The 24,373-nt window shown below is 32.7% G+C and overlaps 1 protein-coding gene across 1 annotated transcript in view; it reads right to left on the reverse strand.

Moving 5' to 3' along the window:
• Positions 1–451: 451 nt before the first annotated feature.
• LOC118203828 (mitochondrial E3 ubiquitin protein ligase 1-like) overlaps positions 452–24,373 on the reverse strand; it is a 34,348-nt gene continuing 10,426 nt past the window's right edge. The window contains exon 3 of the mRNA XM_085821738.1: positions 452–2,359. Coding sequence (XP_085677864.1) covers positions 1,465–2,359 — 895 coding nt within the window. The 3' untranslated portion in view covers positions 452–1,464. The remainder of the gene's footprint in view (positions 2,360–24,373) is intronic.

Consider the following 24,373-nt stretch of genomic DNA (forward strand, 5'->3'; position numbering starts at 1 on the left):
TAACTAATGAGTAAGAATGCTTGTAAGGGAGTCACCGGCCCTAATAATCAATGGCACAATTAATACTACGCCTTATTTCAATAATCATGTAAATAAATTTATTTGTTGTTTTGTTCAAAACTGAGCCTTTCATCACCTATTACGTACAAACTGAACCACCAAGATAATTACAAGTTTTGGATTAGTAAAAATGCCAAACCCCCTTTTTTAATGTGTAACATATTTTGTATCTCTTCAGTAATTTTTTAAGAAAAAGGAGAAAATTATTTTTGGCAGCATTGGCATCAACAGTAGTTTGGCGATTTTTTACAGCCCTTATAACAAAATTGTACTAAAATTTTTTAATAAATTTAAAAATTTAATTCTAGTACATTCTGTGGTGTCAGTAGTAATAGTTTGTAGTATATCTTATGCATATATGTAGGATGTAATGCCAGAATAAGCACAGTACTCAGTTTAGGAATATTGTTATTGTCAGAAGTTCTATAAAGTATGTATTTATTTTTTCTCTTAATTAAAAGTGATGTAATTCTAAGTAATTCTCGAATAGAATTTTTTAAATAACTTGAGCTGATTTCATCAAATTCTGTTGGTAAAATATTAATATTTTAAAAAACTTTTTACTTATTGATTTAACTCTTAACAGAGTTTCAAAATAATTTGTACACTACTAATCATAAACAACATAACCAAACATATTTTTCAATATTTTGCACATTTTAAGACAAAATTTGAGAAATATTAAAAATGTGTGTTAACAATTGCAAAGAAATGAAGTAATCTGATAGTATGTTAAAATATGTGAAATTGAACTTTCAAGATAACTGACCAAGTAAATACTAGGCAACATTTAATTATTCTCCTCTCCCAGAAAAGAAGCATTCCAATTAATGACATTTTTGGTACTTTTCCATTATGCACTTGCCAGACATTCTGGCAGTTTTATTGTAGTGTGTGTTTAATTATACTAGTTTACTCACACACATAGCTACTATATGATGCCATCATTCGGTTTCTCTTTCACAGATTCTCAAAAGCGTAGCATAACGGAAAAGTACCAGGTTTTCATTATGGTGCATATTACTTTAGATGCAAATTTTTTATGGTTCTTTCAGGAGTTGCATTTTATTTTTATTCATAAAATAAACCATTTTGTGACCAAAATTCAAATAAACCTTTACTATAGTTCATTTTAAACAATAAATTATAAATTAATTATTTTGAAATAAGAATGCACATAAATTTGTTAATCTACAGCTTAGCCTTCAAACTGATGCGCAGACAATCATCACTTTCACACCCATTCAAAACATTCTTAAAAAAATTTTGTCTCACGAATGAAAGGAAATTTACCAATTTAAATAAAATTTTCTTCAGTTTTATGAATCCCTCAAGATAATTTTTAATTAAATACAAGTAAAATGGCTACATTTAAAAATAAAAATATATTAATTATCACAGATATCAAGGTAAAATGACTGGTACAAAAGAGACAATTTTAGACCTACAAACTGGACATAAGTTCTGAATTTTCCGAGAACAGTTTAAACATAAGCATGCATGGCCACACTCATTAATTAAAAGTTCTACAGGATATTCACTGCACACAACACACCTAGAACAATTATTATATCTGGCTTGTAATTTACGGGTACTGTCTGCCATCAATCGCAGACACCTTGCTTCTTCCATCTCTTTCAAATGTTTTGCCCGATTTATTTGTTGTTTAATTTTTATAAAGCCTCTTACTGCAGTAGAAGCAAACAAATATAAACTTACTGCACATCCGATAATGCACATACTTTTGCGAAACCTAGCTGAATCACTCACTTTCTTAGTCAGTGAGTCCAAAGTCAATGGAGTTACAAAATACTTCAACCCTGGATTAGGAGGTATTATTTTTACTTTATCTTTATCAATAATTAATTTGCCAACTGCAGTCAAAGTGGAGTTTTCCACTAGCATTCTTTCTTCAAGAACAACTGTTCCCTTTTCAAAAATATTATCTAGAAAATCATCTAAACACAGCATTGCTTCAACAAAAGAACTTGGCAAATTCATGATAAAGTCATAAATTTTAGTAACCGTCAGTTCATCAAGTATTACTAGAAAATCATCTAAACCATGCATTGCTTCAACAAAAGAATTTGACAAATTCATGATAAAGTCATAAACTTTAGGAAACGTCAGTTCATCATACATTACTGGATTTATGAAAAAGTCATAAGTTTTAGATAACGTCAGTTCTTCAGCCATTAATGGGTCAACTATTTCTACACAAATTTGCTTCTTAAAGAAACCACTGGTTCTACCACATACAGCAAATGGCACAGTGCTCACGGAACCTTGAATGGCATTACTAAAATTAAAATAGCAAAATATTACAAAGCAAAAGAATAAGTGTTGATGATTCTAAAAACAATGAGTATATACATTAACACAAAATAGAGAAAACAGCATTAAAAATCAATCAGTAACTGAATTAACCTATTAACTTTAAATCATGTTCTTTTTAAAGGTCTGAAAATTTAAATATTAGATATGATAGTCATAAAAAACAGGCTATGATAATATTAAACATAAAGATTTTATTTTCTCTAATTATCAAAAACAGTTTTCAAGCTCAATAAGCTTAAATCACAAGATACAATAAATATAGTACTAAAATGATGTTGATATCCACAATATAGTTCATTCAACAACTAAACATTTGATATATCAATTTTCAATTTCAGAAAGCTAATACAGTACAAAGTCCGAAATCCGGACCTCAAAACCCCCAACAGCGTTTTTCGCGTAGGCTTTATGCATGCACATGTGATTCTCTCCCTCATAATAAAACATCTGGAGAGTCCCGATTCTTAATTTCACTTCGACAATAAATAAAATACCTTGTTATTGAGGAAACAATCAGTGTAGCATAAATTTGTATGATCAGTAATTTGGCTCTGTTGCTGCATAGCTATTCGGCACACATCTCAAACCAAAACATTCCACATAGATACATCACTGATTTGATGCTAACCTGGCGAATCATTATTTATTATAGTTTCCTTTCATCACCACATGTTTATTACAACATGACAACTTGAGTAATGACTCATGTAGCGATGCCTAAACAATTTTTTATGTTAATAATTGAATAATAAAGGAGTATCGTAAACTTTTATGTTGACGTTACACTTGGTGATGATTACAGATTTAAGTTAAATGCGCTAAAAACGTTGACAAGGAAAAATTTACAAAAAATTTCTTTCCATATGCTAAAAACAGATTTTGTTGATGATACTCACAGACCAAAGATTACATTTAGGGCTATTTGAATTAAGAATAATTGATTTGTTATTCACATAAACCCAGAACTAGCACCAGGGCTCGTACGGCAGCAGCGAGTTGCAGAATTTAGGACCCATGGAGGACCCATCAGGCCAGGGATAAATAGAAGGGCTAGCTCATTTCTTTGTTCGACTCCTCGCCGACGCGAGCCTAATTGGGGGACGTAACAGGCAATAATCTGACGTCACTGTGATGCCACCTGTCCTGATTTCACGCGTTTAAAACAGTAGTTTCATTGAGCTGCGAGACGATTTTCTAGAGGTTACATATCCCAGATTAATTTTAATAATATATATATCTGTTTTCTAATAATGTATATATTTAAAATAATTTATATATATGTAATTTTAGTCAGTTTTTATTTTAAATTCTATATTGTAAAGTATCGTTTACGTAATATGGCTTTTTGCGCTGCAGTAACGTGCCGTAGGACTTACAGAAGTATGAAAGGATGAGATATTTTATTTCATGGACCAAAGGATCCAAATGAGAGTTTGCTTTTAACGAAAGAATGGATACACAAATGTCAAAGAGAAGATTCTATTAATGTGAAGAGCGGAAAAATCTGCAGCGAACATTTTCTATGCAGTGTTTATGAAGATGATATGAAAAATCGCTTGTTTGGATAGCCACAAAAAGAAACTGTTGAAATGGAATGCTGTGCCGAAAGTAAATTATGATGACAATAATAAATCGAAATTGATGATGACAATAATAAATCAAATTTTGATGATTTTGAAATAAAACTCACAAATGAAAATGTAGATCATCCTGAATGTTTAAGGATAAACAAGAATGCATTGATAATTTGAAGAACAAAATAATATCCTTAGAAAATTGTATTAAATTGTATTAAAGTATTGAAAAATAGAGAAAAGAAAAATTTTAGAATGTTTGTTCAGCGACAAAGAAGGTGGACGACATCTAGACAGAAATTGGTATCAGAAATTAAAATCTCAAATAGCGAAATTTGGGGGTGGGAGCACAAATCGGAGAATTTGGAAAAATGTCTAAAGCCTATTTTTATAAAGATGCAGATTAATGCATTACTGAAAAAGAAGAAAAAAATCACGTGGACTAGTGAAAATATTTCACGTTGCATTGTAATAAGAGCTCTGTTATCTTAAAGCTATGATTTTTGGAAAGAAAAAAAATTAAGAAAAAAAATTGGAATATCTTTACCTAGTATTGTCAAATTAAAGAAATGGTGTTTATTTTATTTTTTAGTGTTTTCTAAATTTTAGTGTAGTCCAAGAATTCAAAGTGATGTTCTTACTCTAAAGAAGGAAAGAGGCGAATATTTGTATTCTGTAGAAAAAATATGCGTTCTCAGTTTCGATGAAATGCATATAGATTGAAAACTCTGCTATGACTCTAAACTAAGTTGGTTCTTTTCAAAATGTGCAGTTTGTTTTAATCAGAGGTCTCATTTCGCGCTCTGCCTCAAATTACTGAGAAACCGCGTTTTAGATAGAAGATTTGTTTTAGAAGATGTAACTGTTTTAAATTTTGATATTATTAAAGAGGTTTTAAATAGAGATTGAGAAGAAATCAAATTGTGTCACAAACTAAAACCAAATTATTTAATGGTCAAGGGAAACGAGAGACAAAAAGTCGCTCCAAAGAAAACATTATTTTCAAAAAGTACCGCAAAAGGTATACTCTACCACACAGGAAATCAGAACGCATCTGATTTCTACGAGTTAATCGATAATATCTTCGGTATTATGAATGGTACCAAAATAGCACCAACAAGAATAACAAGTATTTAACAAACTAATTTTGTTAAGTACTTGTTAAAGTTTTTCTTATTGCATCCTTTGTAACTAATTATTGATTAGATTTTGTACTAGATTAGCATTCTAGATAAAATATAATAGTATAAAACATCAAAGTAATTGGCATAAAAAGACCTGCTTCATTTTCTCACACTTTTGAAAAATTAAATAACTGTTTTAGGTACTCTGAATAAAGCTATTTTGTCAAAATTAAGGTAACAATCTTATATACATTTATTTCATTGTAATATAGATATAAGTATAAATTACACAATTATTTAAAAAATATCTATTATATTGAATCCGAAGAGAATTATAACAATGTAAAATTTACAATTAGGCAAAAAATCAAACGTAGGTTAGCAGAAATGTTGCCATATATGTCATATATGTTTAAACCTACGTCAATGTAAAGTTGTTTTTTGAGTAAGTTTAAATAGCTGCTATTATAGTTATCTTAGAAGCAGTATAAAAATTCTCTCAGTTAGCATGCAAATAAAAAAATGATTAGAAATAAACGTGCATTAAATAAAAAAACCTGCAAATGAAAATAAAAAAAATCACGGAACTTTATGTTAAAAGAGTAGCACATTTTATCTATTATTTTAAAATTGAGTAAGCATTATTAAATATTTTAATGGTTCAGTCTAAAATGCATAAAGCAGTAACATTGCCTCTTCCAAATTATAGCTATCTTTCACACACAGCTCATTTTAAACGTGGTTCAAAAACGCTAATTTCCAAGCTGTGAATTATATTGGCGCGCTAAGTGTCATCATGGCTACGTCATCACTTCTCACTTTCTGCTTCAGGGGGAAAAGCTCTATGAGCTAGCCCTTCTTTTCTAAGTCCTGGCATCAGGCAGTAAAATATTTAGCACTGGCCCTCAATAAGGCTTAAGTATATGTGGGAATTTATTTATTCAGAACTCTGATAAGCCTTAAGCATATGCAGGAAATAGACATAAATATAATAAATAACTAAACTAATACAATTCAGGCTTAATTGTCTCAATGCATGATAGAAGTAGGATAAAATTTAATAGAACAACTTGTTAGAAACCAAGCTCATGATGCATAGCTAAATTTGATGATGACAGCCGTTAATTTTAAAGGTTTTCGGATATCGCAAAAAAAAAAAAGGTGAAATTTTCCAATTAACAGATTTTGTAAAGAAATGTGGAGAAGCAGTAATAAATGAAAATGATATAAATTAAGTTTTTCATTGTGATGACAATGCTTCTCAATCATAATTAATTAATGAATGGCAAAATCTGTAGTATGGTTCTAAACCCAGAAAATGCCGCTACCGATAGTGAAGAAAGTGACAGAGAAGTTACTGAAAACGAGAAAATTTCGATTGACAAGTTAGTTGGAATTCTCGAAACAGCAGTTACAGGACTTCGACAATGTAACTCAACAAGAGATTATGTCTGTCTACAGAATTAAAGAGAAAGTATTAGCACAAAAAACAAAGCAACTTAAAACAACTTACATTGAAAGAAATGTTTAATAAGGTAAACAAATAAATATTAAGCTTTTTTTTTTTTGTAAATTTTGATACCCTTTAGATCATAAATACTTCATTGTTTCATAAATCACGATTTCATATTTTAAATTTTATAATTTCTACATGCCATCTTACTAGATTTAAATTGATGATTTAATATCCAGAAAAATTCCAAATCCAGAATCGCCGAAGTTCCGATGAGTCCGGATTTCGGACTTTGTATTGTATTAATATTACAATTCTCACTCGTTATCTGATTTAGCACGAATTAATTAAAGTGGACACAATTTAAACCTGAATTACAAGCTAAGCATTAAAATCTTTCTATTTCAAAGTATGCATTATCATCTTAATCCTTCAAAATGGTAAAAAAAAAAAAAAAAAAAAAAAAAAAAGTTATAAACTTATTTATGCAAGAACTACTTGATGGGAATTTCAGTTTTAAATTTATCAAAAAAGTTAAAGTTAATCTAACTGCAATAAGAATTAAATGGCAAGTTATTGGTTTAATATCTAAAAGGAAACAGGATAAAATATTTACGGGTGCACCTTGGCGAAAATTCGTGTTTTCTGGGCGGTACATGGATACAGACTTTGTGCAATTAATTCTTTGACTTGTTATTTTGGCTTTGTGTATCGGCGTTTTGACTAAACAAAGCCAAAATAGCCAAAGAATCGCACAAACTTGGTATCCATGTACACATCGATCGATTTTCATTTAAAAAGCCAAAGGAGAAGCCAACAAAAAAAATTTTATAATCTCAAAAAACTAAATTTTAAATCAAAAATAAAATAACATAAAAAAAGAACTTCATCTTAGCACTACACAAAGGAAATATCCACTTACCTTGCTAACAAATTTTTCTATCTTCAATCACATGAAATTTCTTAACAGCATCCAAAAACTTTCTAAAATTATCTGAATTAGAATCTGTATACTAGCATTGTCACATAAATTCACAAAAATAAGAGTTAAAAATATCTTCTATTGTGCTGGATTGTCGGTGGCATTTCTTGCATGAACCTTTCTTGCAAAAAACCCATTCAAAGTTATCTGAATGATCTTTACATTTGACCATACGCATTTCCTTCGTACAAAAAGAAAACTTATAATGGCTAGCTAGTAAGTAAACCTTCATTTACACACCAGTCAATTAATGGTTTTTTCCCATTTCGTTTCAAATCGTACAGAACTTCAAATTAATCTTACTACACTTTGCCATTTCATCGTCTAAACCACAAAACAGCAGCGTACTTCCTAAGCAACACACGCAACAAGTCATTACAAATCTTTTCCCATCATTCAAATTCATCGCAATCATGCAACCAATTATGTCATAATAGGGTTTCCATAACATTCAACTACTCAGGTTACCATAAATGAAACAACAACTTGGCAATAAATGAAGCAACAACTTCACGATAATACAAGGGGCACCCTTAAATCTACTCTAACCGGAAATAGAAAACTGAATAAGACAAAATCTCTAAGGAACACAATTCTCGTTAAAAGAATGAGCAAAACCAAGGATTAATACAAATAGTTATCAATACATTCCATCAGCTTTTAATAAAACTTTCACATAATTATGTGTCATCCTAAATATGCATGTAATAGGCCTCACTGACATAGGTGGCTGTTCATGAAATGAGCAATACTATGAATACATAATTTATTAAATAAAGTATTAGTTTACAAGTATTATCACTATTTTACAAGATAATTTATGCATGCAATAAACTGGTTCTGATTACTAGCTGATCTTGGAAGAAGAGTTTGCCAGATAAAGGTAAAGCAGTGATAAAACTCTGGCCACAATTTAGCAGCCTTTCTATCACACGCACACAAGAATAAAAAATATTATAAAGAGGAAAACTATGCATGGAATAGAATGGCTTGCTTGTAAAACAAATTATATGCAGAAACTTGAAAAATTATCTTAATGATATTTTTCACATTAAAAAATTAAAATTTGCTTCAGAATTTAGTTACACAAACATTATTTTATTATATCATAAATATTTATGGTACTTATGTATTAACCTTGGCACAACTTGGTGATTTTTTACAGATGAAAAGGTAAAATTTATTTATTAGGTACAAGCTGGTGGTTTTTGTGCCTTTTTTTAGAAAGATTCTCAAACTATTGATATTTATGCTAAGTTGGTAAACATTAGCAACATATAAAAAGAAAACATATTTTAACACTTTAAAATACAAATTTGTCTTATAAAATAAGAATTATATGATATATTAAAAATAAAACACATTCTTCTTCAAATCTTTCTGTAATTTTTTTCGCTAATCTTCTCCCAAAGTACATAGCAATCTGTTTTCACTTTAAAAAAAGTCAGAGAATTCTGGTGTCTCGGCTTTCTGCAACCCTCAGCAACAATGGCTATCGAGGAAATGAATTACCTCATCGTTCCCTTTAGAAAACGTTAAGCAAAATTCTGTATTCTTGCAGAAATTTCACCGCAGTTTCTTCCATTGCTGGCAAATTCCAGAAACTTATATTTTAAAACTAAGTATAAGGCAAAACATATCATGATATGTTTATAAAAACCACTGGAACTTGGAGTTAAACAAAAAAGGGTTGATATTTACCATACAGTTCTGCTTGGTTTCTGTCTGAAAAAAAAAAATCACCAAGTGGTATTGGTTGTCTGTGAAATCTGGAAGCTTGCTGAGTGAAATACGTGTTTCGGTAACCACAATGTTGATAATGTTGGCGAAACTAGCATTGTGGAAAATTGTGTGAATATTGCCAAATGTGTTGTGATAAGTTGAGATTTTGGCTATTTTTCGTAATAGTAACCCTTTCGTATGGACCGGAGTTTTTGGTTGCACATGCTTAATGTTTTATAAAAGTGGTGCCTGAAAGGTCATCTGAAAGTTTGTCCAGGGTTATAAATGAGTATATTATTCTGGATATGACCATAATTTTTGACTGCTGGAAGGAGTATATACAATAAAAGGAACGTGAAATGGAATTAATCATGTTTCAGCCGGGAGAAAAACGAAGGACGGCTTGCACTATTATTTTTCTGAAAATATATGGTGCAAGAAGCATGGGGGGAAAAACGCATTTATGGCTTTCTTGGACGCTATCATACATATTTGTTTGTTGTAAAAAATATTTAGGCATTGCTACATGAGTCATTACTCAATTTGTCATGTGTTGATGAAAGGAAAGTATAATAAATAATGATTCGCCAGGTTGGCATCAGATCAAGGATGTATCTATGTGGAATGTTTCAATTTGAGATGTGTGCCAAGCAGATACGCAGCAAAGGAGCCAAATTACTGATCATACAATTTTATGATAAAATGATTGTTTCTTCAATAAAAAGGTATTTTATTTAGTGTCCAAGTGAAATTAAGAATTGGGACTCTCCAGATGTTTCATTATGCACAAAGGGGGGAGATTAACTGTGCATGTGTAAAGACTACGAGAAAAACGTTGGTGGTTTTGAGGTCCGAATTTTAGATCATTCCAGATAATGGACATCCGGATTTCGGACTTTGTACTAAACAAACATTTTTGGACAAGAATGAAATCTAGTCAAGCTATTTCTAAAATAGGTATTTCCAGAACTCTCTGCACATTATTATGTGATAGTTACCTCAAAACACCTTTGTGAATCATTTGTTGACAACTTGAGTGTTTAATTTAAGACTCAATTCATCATTTGATGTTTTTGTTCTGGAACTGAATAGTTTACAAAGTTCAATTGTACTGAAAATGTTGCATTGTTGTAAAAGGAAGCAACCTCCTAATACACACTAAAATTATGCATTAATATTACTACTTTTATTAGTATTTATGTCTTATTGTAACCACCTTGGTGCAATTTTGAGAATTTTATGCCAGAAAAAGAACACGTATCCTTCTGTTATCGGGATCAGATTGAGAAATGTACGTATACATATGTATGTTTCATATATCCATCCACACAAATTCTGAATATGGTCCCAATGACAGAGGAGTATGCGGGTTTTTGCAGTGATAGAAATTTCGTAGTGATCTCTTTTAGAAAAGATTCTTCTTCTTCATAAGCTCCACAGCCTGTTACAGGCCAAGGCTGTCTCTCCAAGTTTCCTCCACCTGACCCCATTTGGTGCAATAATCTTCCATCGGTTAACTTCAATTAACTTTAAATCTTGTTCAACATCTATCCATCTAGTAGGTGGTCTTCCTTTTTGTTTTACTTCCTCAGTTCTTGAAAAGGTTATCTTTTTGGTTGGAAATGCATTGTCATATCTAAACACATGGCCCAGCCATCTTTATAAAAGATTGGTTATAGTATATTTAAGGATGCTCCTTGGATTATTGCCAAGTTTTTTTTTTTTTTTTTTCATTTATGGTAACTTGAATAGTTGAATATTATGAAAAGCCTATTATAACGTAATTGGTTGCATGATTGCAGTGAATTTGAATGATGGGAAAAGATTTATAAGTTGTGTTGGATGTTGGTTATTTTGTGGTTTTGCACGATAAGATGGCTGAATGTAGTAAAAATAATTTGACGTTTCTGTACAATTTGGAATGAAGGGGAAAAAAACATTAACTGTAATGTAAATAACTAGTATGGTAAAAGTTTACTTAGTAGCATTTATAAGTGTCCTATCTGTATGAAGGAAATGTATTTGTATGAAGGTCATATGTCGGAGGGTACCAGCACTACGGAGGTTATTTTTGTGAATTTATGTGGCGATGCCAGTATACAGATCCTAGTTCAAATAGTTTTATAACGTTTTTGGATGCTGTTAAGGAATTTCATTAGACCAAAGACACGAAAATTTCTAAATAAGGTAAGTGAATATTTCCTTTGTGTAGTGCTAAGATGAATTTCTTTTTTTATGTTATTTTTGTTTAAAATATAGCTTATCAAGATTATATATTTTTTGTTTGGCTCTAGTGTAGAACTCTCTGCTCCTTTGACTTTTTAAGTGAAAATAGATCAATGTGTACATGGGCAAAGTCGAGGGAGTGCACAATGCCTCGTTTGTGCAATTCCCTGATGTTTTATTAAGTGAAAATAGGTCGATGTGTACATGGATACAGAGCTTGTGTAATTTTTTAACTTGTCATTTTGGATCTGTGTAGTGGTGATCTTTGGCGCAAGAATCGCCACTACTGAAAGCTACTGAAAGCTAAAATAACAAGTCAAAGAAATGCACAAACTCGGTGTTCATGTACCACCAAAAATTGCCAAGAGGCACCCGCAAATATATTTTTACCAAAAGATTTGGACCATTATTCCTTTAGTGGTTTTGCGGCAAAAAACTGTTTTCCTGCAGAAGTTTCACCCGTATTTCTTCTATTATAGAAAAATCCTTCAAGAAAGAATTTTCAGATTGCATTCAAGGCAAAAAATAATCAAAATTTTTCTATAAAAGCCACTGGAACTTGCAACACAGCAAAAAGAATCTACACAAAAAAGGTGATGTTGGAAACTGAATATTTGTCAGAGTGTTGACATATTCTGAAACTTCAGCTACTTCTGTTAAGGTATTTTTGATAATATGCAAGTATCCTGTTATTTATCTCCCAATTTACATCAACAAAACATTTGCATAAATCTTTTAAGAATGTAACAGTAAAATTTCATAATATGTTCCTCTGCAAAGAGCCTTTATTAAATTTCTTAAGTTCTAAAACTTTTTTGGAAATGCAATTTTCCTGGTTAACATGGGGAAATTAGCCATTGACAAATACAAAAATGCTCTCAACAGGTTCTTTGCAACCTGTTGAGAGCATGTATTCTTATTATCACTGTCAATGTCCTTTCAAAGCTCTCTTAAAACATAAAGCCTATGGTGGAAGCTAGGTTGAACTGAGTATTTAAATGTCACTAACTGTTACCAAGGGCTAAAATTTTAACCTGATTGCACATTACTTAACCCTTTGACGTGCGCGATATTATTTTTATAATTTTTTTAACTAAAAACTCTAGAAATTGAATATTATGATCCTACAGACAAATAATATATGAATTTAAAAAAATCTACTCTTGCCCATTGTTCTGTGGGTGGTGGTCGCACTCTGAAACCACCGCGCATCTAGGACTTGAAACTTAACCGAGGTAAGCAGGAAAAAAAAACTTACCTTTCTCCGTGCGCGTTTCCAATAAATGACGAAATTTATGAATTTAAAACAAAATGCATGTAGGAATTGCATAATATATAATATATACATTTTTTACATTATTTTACAAAGTAAATCATCAGAAAAAGTTTAAAAATAAACATTTATGTAATTTTTCTGTAGCAGTCAAAGTACCTACATAATAAGGATGTTTGGCTACTGGATTAAAAAACTCAATACAATAAGGATAAAAAAAGACTCAGTGTTGTTTTTTTAATTTCAAAGAACAAATATTTTTTGTGACATTGTTCAAAGCATGTTTTGTCTTTTTGGTACATGCATGCCCACATTGCACGTTTCGCCACATGTATCTTTTTCTATGAGGTTTCTTCCTTGTGCTAGAAAATGTACACTGATTGGATCTAAATTTCACTGGTATATGTCCAGCGTTATTTAGTTTCTTTTCATCTGGCACATGGAATTTGTGGTTTTTTTATGTTAATGCGGAGGGGCTTAGTCTTTTTGGTTTTGATACGGATAATTCGTTTCCCATTTTATATCCAATCAGTGTATATTTTCTAGCACAAGGAAGAAACCTCATAGAAAAAGATACATGTGGCGAAACGTGCAATGTGGGCATACATGTACCAAGAAGACAAAACATGCTTTGAAGAATGTCACAAAAAATATTTGTTCTTTGAAATTAAAAAAAAAAACACCGAGTCTTTTTTTTATCCTTATTGTACTGAGTTTTTAAGACTTATTTTATTCGTATTTCGTGCCAAAATTTTCAGAAAATATTTTAAATTTAAATAAAACTTTATGCGATTTCTATTTTTAATTACAGCAAAGTATATGTACATAAAATTTAAACCACAAGAAAGAATTTATAAAATCACAATACTAGCTTGGGGAGCAAATGTGTTGAAGTTGCTGGAAAAGAAAGACCTTTTACTGGGCAGATGCATGTATTGTTTAGTAAAAAAATAACTCTGTGATTTCAAAACCCCTTATCTATATCCGAGTAAAAATAAACATTCCTATTCGAGAAGCAAGCAAACGCCATTGTGAAGAGCAGTGGTTTCAAGGTGCGACCACCGAGCCTCTATAGCATTGTGCCACAATGCTCTAGTGGGGCAGTGGTCGTGCCCTGAAACCACAACACAAATGCCTACATATAGAGGGTTGTTTTTACATATGCAGTTTAATTATTGCTATTTTTTATTGTTTATGATTGAAATCATGATGTGCAATGAATAACTTTTGAAATTTAAAGTTGTTTATATTAATAAAAGGAAGTTATTTTGTCTCATTGAAAACATATTTTAAAAGGCATCCGATTTGAAGTACTAAGACCTAAAACATGTATGATTCTGAAGTCATTTTGTGTTATTTAGAGGTAAAAGATCAGTAATCAATTGATTTTCACTCAAAAATTTTGGAAGGAAGAGGAGGAAAAAATTTGAAAATTGGTGGTTTAAGGGCGCGGCCACCGTGTGTCAAAGGGTTAATTGGTAGTCAACAGCAGCATAGCTAAAGGGGAGTGGAAGAGTGACACATTTTTTTCAGAAATATTTTATTGGGTTTAGTCATATGAATCATTGAAACAGGTAAAAAGTAATGATACTCTAAATTACCATAAAAATAACGCAAGAGAAAATTTTGTTTAATACTATATACAGTACGCAAACAAATCACTAAAATTTTAACAGTTACATACTTTTGTTTTACCTCTGTTGAACTTTTGAATGAAAAATATGAACACAACAAAGTTCAAAATACAGTACAAAGTCCAAGATCCGGACATCCAATATCCAGACCTTAAAGTCACCAACAAAATTTTTTTTATGCTTTACTCATGCGCATTTGGTTTATTTCCTTGCAAGAAAACATGTGGAAATCCCCATTCTTAATTTCACTTCAGCACTAAGTAAAATACCTTGTTATTGAAGAAACGATCATTTTAGCATAAATTTGTGTGATCAATAATTTTGCTCCATATCTGCTTGGCATACATCTCAAACCAAAATATTTTACATCCAGGGTACTCAACCTGGTGCCCGAGATGACCTTGCATAGTGCCCATCAAGCTTCAGGAAAACTTTTTTTTTTTTTTTTTTTTTTTTTTTTGTTGCAGCATTCTTCCTTGAGATTGCAAATAGAAGGGGTCAGAAACTCGGTTGGCCTTGTCTTGAGTTTCGGACACATCGAGGGTGATGGCGTGTCTTACCTTGATCCTTCTTATCTCCTCTGTCCGGTTTAAAATGACAATGCGAACGCACACCTCGGGCCTAGCAGGATCAGCTATCCAATTTCTGAAAAAAGAAGGAGAGATAAATTCCGGAAATACCTGTGAATGACATGTACATGACCTTGAATGCAGCTACTGAGAAGGTCGAAAAATTTCATCAAAAAGAGTAATTTCTGTATTATGTTTTTGTAACAACTGGGCACGTTCTCGCAGGTTAATAGGACAATAAAGTTTTAAGATTGGGGGCACGATATTACAAATCTCACCACACCAAAAAGGGCTGACAGCGAGCGACAAAAGTGGAGGGAACTGCAGGTCAGAGTTGACCCATGACTCAACTGTATGATACAATTATATTAAGTATTTAACAAGGTGCTAAGGGCAACTTTTGACCCGCATTCTTCATCAGTCTTCTTTGAGCTTTTGGCAGTGACAGTGTTAGTGGTGCACTCAGTCTTGTTCAGCATCCTTTCTGCATTGGGCTTAGTGACTTTTTTTTTTTTTTTTTTTTTTTTAACGTTTGCAGTATGATGAGTGCGCCTAGCAAAAGGCAGAAGATATACAATTCCAGAATGTATTGCTGCGAAAGGGAAGAGCGTGTGTTTGCTGTGTGGTGGCTCTGTAGCATTGGCCAAGAAGTCTTTTTCAGACGAATCGTGGAACGTTTGCGATGAACTACCCAGAGGGTTTCGAAATTGGGAAGAAGAAAGTATGCGAACTGAAATTGAAGCTTTCAGCACAGAAATGAGTAGTGGTTAGGCCAGTTTCCAAGTGCAAAAAATGCAATAACTGCTTCATTTAAAACTGCTCACATGCTGGCGAAGAAGAAAAACCATTTCAAGATAGTTGCTGAAGGAAGCATTTCTTGCAGCCTCTTTGATAGATTCTCTGACAAGCATGAAATCATCAATGCGATTCAGGACCTTCAATTATCAGACAGCATTGTTTTAAGCAGAATAGAAGCAATGGATCCGTGACACTTAGCCGACAGGTCATTTAGCCAACACGGACAGTTAGCCGACAGTACATTTAGCAGACACGGACATTTAGCCGACAAGGACACTTAGCCGACAGGTCATTTAGCCGACACGGACAGTTAGCTGACAGAACATTTAGCCGACACGGACACTTAGCCGACAGGTCATTTAGCCGACATGGACAGTTAGCCGACAGGACATTCAGCCGACACGGACAGTTAGCCGACACACAGAATTCGCCGTCAGGGCATTTAGCTATGGGACAGTTAACTGTCAAGACATTTTGTCAACAGGACAATAAGCCGACAGTGATGTTTAGCTGACGCGCACCCAATAATTATTTAAATTTACAATCAATTACAAAATATCTCGACTTCTCCATAAGTTCAATATCAAAGTTATTTTTTTCACCTATCAGTAAAATTCAGTTTTCGATTCTTAAAGATCTCACACATGCTTTTAATTATTGTGTTAATTTAGCATTGTTTGATATGTATCGTGCTACTTGGTATATATTGGCCAAATTGAAAAAGCGCTGAAATTTCTCGTCAGGGAATATGAATTAAATTTCGAAAGGAAAAAGAATGTTTTTAGATAAGTACAGCGGTCACTTAATTACATTTTAATATGGGATCTTCAAAAATTATCCATAAAGCTTCTGTTATTTAATCAACTTTCACATCATTAATAAGTTTTCTTGTTTACTTAATGATATTAATTTTCCAATCTCGCTCTTCCAAATGCTTTCAAATTTCTAATATCTTTACGTTACATTACTATTTTGCTCATCACATCGTGTTACATTCCTTCCCTTAAAAAATCGTTTAGCTCCTCCCACTAATGAAATTTCCTTTCCCTGTCATGAAAAATCTGAATAATGCAATAAAAATTACTGTCATTCTTGAATTATACGTTTTTACAGAAGCATATGGCAGTGAGGGTTAGTTTAGCAAATATATCTTATTTTGTTATTAAAAACAATTAAAAGAAGTGAATTTTTAAGACCAGCAAAAGTATAAATTATTTGCGACCTCTATAATTAGCAGTTCATACCACCATCCTCAAAACTCATAAATTTTGTGCTTTCTGAGTTATAATACGTCGAATGGTTGTTGCTTTATTCCTGCGATTTTGTGAAGGGAAAAAGACATTGCTCTCACCACTGAAGCTGATCCTGAGTTGCTGTTGTCTCTTCTTGATGTTCATGATAAGTACGTTTTCATTATGCTTATTGCCATTAGGTTAAAAGTTAGGATTCATGCACATCATGGACAAGGAGGTGATTGAAAACCGTATCAAATCTGTGTGTAATCACAGAAATTTGGAAGTTACCAGCCATAACTTAGAAAAACTTAAGCAACTTATGCTTTCTGAGTTTCATGCTTATCAAAATGCATTTAATCCAAATAATGCGACTGAAGTTAACTTAACTCATGTCAATGCTATGAAAAAGGATATACAAATCTTAGAATTATACATTAATGAAATGAAACAAAAAGAAACCCTAAATAATCCAACACAGGAAACATGTCAACCTGATATTACTGCTATTACCTGATAATAGTCAAAAATCTAGAATCAAAAAGAAAACCACAATAGATAAAGAAGGATACATAAGCCCTAGAATAACTCATAAGAGAACTTTATCAAATTCCGAAATAGAAAAACCAGCTCAAAAAAAGTAAATTCGAGAAACTAAATCCTGAGGAAGCAGAGGAAGGTGAATTTATTACACCCAACAAAAAAGCAGGACACATTCCACCTCTAGTGTTAACAGACTTCACGGCGGATTGGGATAAGATGAAAGAAGATTTTGAAGAGCAATTAAATATAAAAAAATATCATGGAAACCTAAGTGGAGGTACACTGACCATAAGAGTTTATGACTTGGACCACTACCGCACAGTTACTGAATACCTAACTAAACTACATATACAATAACTTTTATTGCATTATTCAGATTTTTCAGAACGGTCTACTCCTACTACGCTAAAGACAGCAGCCAGTTCAGTCTAGCCTACGATGTCTCTCAGTAACTGCGCTTTGTAACGAGAAATGAATGATCCCACCTCACTGCGGATTCTCACAAGCAAGTTATGCCTATACAGTATCCGCCAAATCACTATAATTGCTCATCACCTCCTACTTCGATAAAATGGTATCTGAATGCTTCGCATTCAAATCTCCTGAACTTAGTGCTAGCACAGAAAAAAGATATGCTCAGTAATTTCACTTGCTATATACAGGGTAAGGCAATGGCTGGATACCTACATGTGCGACTGCATCGCTTCATAGGACAGGGAAAGGAAATTTCATTAGTAGGAGGAACCAAACGATTTTGTAAGGGAAAGAATGTAACATGATGTGATGAATAAAATATTAATGAAATGTAAAGATATTAGAAATTTGAAAGCATTTGGAAGAGGACGATTGGAAAATTATTATCATTAAGTAAACAAGGGAAATTATTAATCATGTGAAAGTGTTCAAAAGAACCCATTTGATTAAATGAAGAAGCATTACGAATAATTTTTGAAGATCCCGTGTTAAAATGTAATTAAGTGACTGTTGTACTTAGCTAAAAAAATTCTTTTTTCCTTTCGAAATTTAATTCAGATTCTCTGACGAGAAATTTCAGCGCTTTTTCAATTTGGCCAATATACACCAAACAGCACAATACATATCAAACAATACTACATTAACGCAATAATTTAAAGCACATATGAGATCTTCAAGAATCGAAAACTGAATTTTACTGATAGATGAAAAAAATAACTTAGATATTGAACTTACTGAGAAGTCGAGAATTTTGTAATTGATTGCAAATTTAAATAATTATTGGGTACACGTCAGTTAAACATCGCTGTCGGCTTATTGTCCTGTTGACAAAATGTCTTGACAGCTAACTGTCCTGTAGCTAAATGCCCTGACGGCGAATTCTGTGTGTCGGCTAAATATCCTGTCGGCTAACTGTCCGTGTCGGCTAAATGACCTGTCGGCTAAATGTCCTGTCGGCTAAGTGTTCTTGTTGGCTAAGTGTCCTTGTCTGCTAAATGTCCTGTCGGCTAACTGTCCTTGTCAACTAAATGTCCGTGTCTGCTAAATGTACTGTCGGCTAACTGTCCGTGTCGGCTAAACGTCCTGTCGACTACGTGTCCTTGTCGGCTAAATGTCCTGTTGGCTAACTGGTGTCGGTTAACTGTCCGCGACCGAGAAGCAATTGCTGATAATATGCAATCTCAACTGAAGACAGACTTCGAAGTATGCAAATGGTTTTCTCTCTAATTTGATGAGAAGACACCGAAGATAAAACAGTCAAACTCATCTTGCATGCAGAAGTCCGATGGCTCAGCAGAGGTAAAGTTCTATTAAGGTTTTTATCTCTAATCGAACAGATAAAAGAATTCATTCAATCTAACCCTGATAAATTCAGTAAACACATTGAAAAACAAAGTGACTCCTTTATGGCTACTTGATCGTGTGTCCACTGAAATGCAAATATAAAGTAGCATTTATGAAATCGGAACTACTCTGATATGCTCCCTGAAGTCGCCAAATTTCCCACCAAACATTTCACGCTGCCATATTACTATCTAAATTTTTTGTCTATATTTCGAACTTTAAGCCTAAAATGTCTCCAAAAACGCGGTTTTCGCACATGCAAAAACTACGTTTTGAACACACGATTTAAGCTAAAAATCCGAAACAAAAACAAAAAATTTAGATAGCAAAAACATAAAGTTTCTAACCAAAAATATTTGACAAGAATCCATGTACACAGCGACATGTTTTAACTTAAAAAAACATCTACGAATGACACAATGTAGGCTACGAATCTACGAACTACGCACACCTCGCTTTAATAAATTAACATAACAATAAATTTCAAAGAATACCATGTACACAGCATCCTGTTTAAATTTAAAAAAAAATCTACGAATTGCACAATTTAGGCAAGGAACGAATCTACGAACTACGCACACCTCGCTCTAATAAATTAACATAAGAATAAATTTCAAAGAATACCATGTACACAGCATCCTGTTTAAACTTAAAAAAAATCTATGAATTGCACAATTTAGGCAACGAACAAATCTACGAACTACGCACACCTCGCTTTAATAAATTAACATAACAAGATTAAATTTCAAAGAATACCATGTACACAGCATCCTGTTTAAACTTAAAAAAACATCTACGAATTGCGCAATTTAGGCAAGGAACGAATCTATGATCTACGCACACCTCGCTTTAATAAAATAACATGATAACAATAAATTTCAAATAATACCATATACTGTGGTAATGATTATTTTGTTGGTTGTGGTGGCAAACGTATATGTCACATGTTATGATAAACAGGAATATAGTGGCAACTTACCCCAGGACAAGATCCAGGTCTATAGCCCGCCGTGACGAGAGAGTGACAAACATGTGAAAAACAGATTTAATTCTTGCTTTATTGGATACTGACAATACTGAAGAGATATTCCTTTTTTTTAAATCCGGTATGTCACATGATGATATGAGGCCTCCGCACTCAGAACAAAAAGATAGGTCAATTCTTCCACAGAGCCCTTCGAAGACTTGGTGTATTTCAGCTCATACACATGCAGGTACTCTTCATCGGGATGCCGGGCGAAAATGCCAAGCCCGGGAAAAAGGAGATTAGCTTAAATTTTGCAGCTAAAACATCAAAGAGAAAGAAACTCGCTTCTTTCATACATACTGGGAGACTAAAGAAAGCTTGCACGATAAACTCCTAAAAGTTTGCATTTTACCTCCACTCTTACTGTCTTTCTCTATGCAGCGTCTCCATCTCGCACCTTCACAATCTTCTCCTTCTCCTCCCCCCTGGTAGACAAAAAATACCGCCTTTTATAAAGTTCCACAGTTAAGTTTTGCCGCCCAATGAAAAAAGATCCAGCGTCAGAAGGCAACCAATCGCAAAATACCTTCAGCTACCCAGGCAAACAGAAGTGAAGACGCTAGTTGTCTGACACAATACTTTCTTCCGCTTACAACAGTTGTCTGATGAAATCTGTTCCTCACCTTACAACACAAGTTGGCGAAAAAAATGAAACTGTCACCAAAGGAATCTGATGCAAATATCTAAATATTGCCATAACGTAGTAAATAATTAATTCAATGTGACCTCGTCACATATCCACCCCTACTTCGGAAAAAAAAAAAAAGGGTAAAAAAAAAAAATTCCTATGTACACGAAGAACATTCCTAGTGTTAAGAGGGAGCCTCATATCAACACATGCCAATTCATGTGAAAGTGCTGGTTAAAAATACATATATTACACACAAATTGCTATTTACATAATAAATAAAAGTACATAGTATACAAATGCCAGACAAATAACATAACCAAATGTGCTATAAATAAACATACAATTTCTAACATATTAAAACATGGAGATCACTTAGTTACATTGCTATCGTTTAACACCAAAGTATATGGATAATTGTGCAAAGAATCCAATTTAACACTGTTGGCGCAGATGATTAAAGTTCAATTGATAGTCTTCTGTGCATCACGCACAGTAATGGAAGCATTCATTTTAAAAGTCCATGAAAAATATTAGAGTCCATAATACCAAAAAGTCTATAAATTTAACATAATTACCGTACTGAGTATTCAGGCACAGTCTCTAACACGTGTACTCAGTAATAAGTGATATAATCATTGCACATTCACATAATTTGTTCAAAATATTGAAGAACTAGGCACATAATTGATAATAAGTGTGCGTTAAAAAAAAGTACACAGTCCACAAAAGTAGTCGAGATGTCAAACAATTTGAACATTGTTCATATAGTTCATAACCTACATTCTGTTCTATTTGCACAGAATTCAGCATTTAAGAGGATATATGGATACACAAACACAGAAATATCATGCGTAAACAAAGTTAACTTGCAAGACATAAGACAGTTGTGGTGGTAAATGCATTAACAGTGAGTCCTCAAAGGCACAGTAATAGAATATCATGACATACAATACTTCTCATGCTATACAAGAAACAAAATTCACATACCAACTTTTGATGCAAAACATGTTTCACGCTATAAATATGTAGTATAACACATACAGTTTCAAGATAAAAGTAGAGCGTATAAAATCTCAAGGTGACTAAAGATTAGAGAACCGTTACAATAAAATAAGAAAACATTCTTTATGATAAAGGAAAATTGCAATTTTTACATACTCCTAGTTACACTTAATAAATAGCATTTATGATGACAAAATATTATAAGACAACTATAATCACATCATACAGAGAGATTTTGAAAAATAAAACACCTTTAATCATTTTAAATATGTTAGGCACAATTTTGTTAAATCTATAATTGACATTTAAGGGTGATCAAGCCTTAAACCCAAATGATTATGCCTGCACAATCATAAGAATTCAACAAAAGAGGCGCAACAGAATAAATTTGGTACAATTAGATATAAACACACTACTTTACACTACAATACATAACTTTTCATATATACCAACATTCTCCAATACACTACTATGTTAAGACGAGAAGAAAATTTAAACGTGCTGTCTTTTTCTTAGATTATACTGATGTGTAACTTGACGAGCAGGAGGTGGATTTTGAACTAAGTGAGAGAATCGTTTTGGAGCTAAACAAAGGCGATTGATGTGAATTTTGAATGGTTGAGCAAACTCATTGTCAAGTGCTCAAATAGTGTAGTTTACATCACTTGATTTTGAAACAATACAAAATGGTCCAGAAAATCTGGGTTTAAATGTATCCTTAGATTTCAGATACACTATGTCATCAATACTTAATGATCTTAATTTGGCATTTTTCAGTTGACGAGTATTTTGTTCTACTTGTTTTCGCTCAAGCGTCTCATAGGCATGTTCATAAGTTAATTTCAGCTGCGTTAGAAGATCACACAAATAATAAGATTTATCCAATTGAGCTGGCCTTGGATCAGGATGAAATGTATCAAAAAGTAGAGATAAGTTTCTTCCAAAATGCAAAATATTAGGAGAATAGCCTGTTGAAAGATGAATAGTACCATTGTAAATATTCTGATGGATTAACAATGCATTTTGAAATGAAACACCTTTTTCATGAAGGGTAAGTAAAGAAGTTTTGATTGAAGTATTAACTCGTTCACTTTGTGCATTGCATTCCGGTCTCTGAGGAGTACAATGAGATAATTTAATACCTAATGATTTTGTAATTGATTCAAACACTAATGAAGTGAATTGTGTGCCCAAATCAGTCAAGATCATTTCCGGTCGTCCATGTACAGATATATATTGTAATAAATGACCTGTAATAGTTTCAGCAGTGAGATTTTTATGTGGATATAAAGCAAGATGCTTAGAAAAATAATCTAAAACAGTAAGAACATGGCCACAACTCCTTATAGGACCGACAATATCCATGGAAATAAAGTCATTTGGGTACTTAGGTATTCTGGTGGCTTTATATGGTGCTTGTTTAGGAGTGAACGACTTATATTTGTTGCATAAATGACACGAGAGGACAAAGTTCTTTGTGTCGTTATACATGCCCTTCCAAAAGTAACATTTCGATAAAATCTCATAAGTCTTTTGCACCCCAAGATGGGATATATGGGAAATTTCTAACACTTTAGATTTCAGTGCTTGTGGAACAACAATTAACTCAGCATTATTTTGTTTGTTTGAAATAAACATAAGAAGCTTGCTTGACTCATTAATAAAGAAATTATGTACCTTTGCAGCATTAAGCAAGGAAGGATTTTTCAAAATTGTGATAATTTCTGAAGTAAAAGGATCCGAACTTTGCTCAGCAAGAAACGTTGACTCAGAAATTTCATGAGCAGGATCTGCAGAAGAAACCAGGGCATTCACTTGGGGTCGTTCAAGATTTGTTTCAACAAACGGAAGAATAACTGAGTTATCTTCAGAGTTTTCAGCCAACACTGGCTGATTATGATCAGGATCTTGCATACGTGACATGTAATCAGCTAGAGAATTTAATTTTCCAGGAATGTGTTTAAATTCAAAAGTATATTCACTTAACTCCATAAGCCACCTAGTCATGTTGTCAGCAGGTGACGTAGATTTTTGATAATGCAACAGAGGTTTACTATCAGTCAAAATTGTAAACTTTCGATTATATAAATATGATTTGAAAGCAGTAACAGACCGATAAATGGCATAAAGTTCCAATTTTATAGCTGGGTATTTTCTTTCAGATGGTGACAATGTTCGACTATAATATGATACAGGATGCAATTCATTGTTGTGCTCCTGCAGTAGAACTCCCGAAATAGCATGACCACTGGCATCAGTATTCAGTATAAATTCCTTGTCCCATTGTGGTAAGATAACAAAAGGTTCAGAAAAGAATATATGCTGAAGTTTCTCAAATGCAATGCTATGCGCATCAATCCATTTAAAT

The sequence above is a fragment of the Stegodyphus dumicola genome, chromosome 8, assembly GCF_044657685.1.
Source record: "Stegodyphus dumicola isolate Sdum_Otavi_A_Nest chromosome 8, ASM4465768v1".
Taxonomy (NCBI): domain Eukaryota; kingdom Metazoa; phylum Arthropoda; class Arachnida; order Araneae; family Eresidae; genus Stegodyphus; species Stegodyphus dumicola.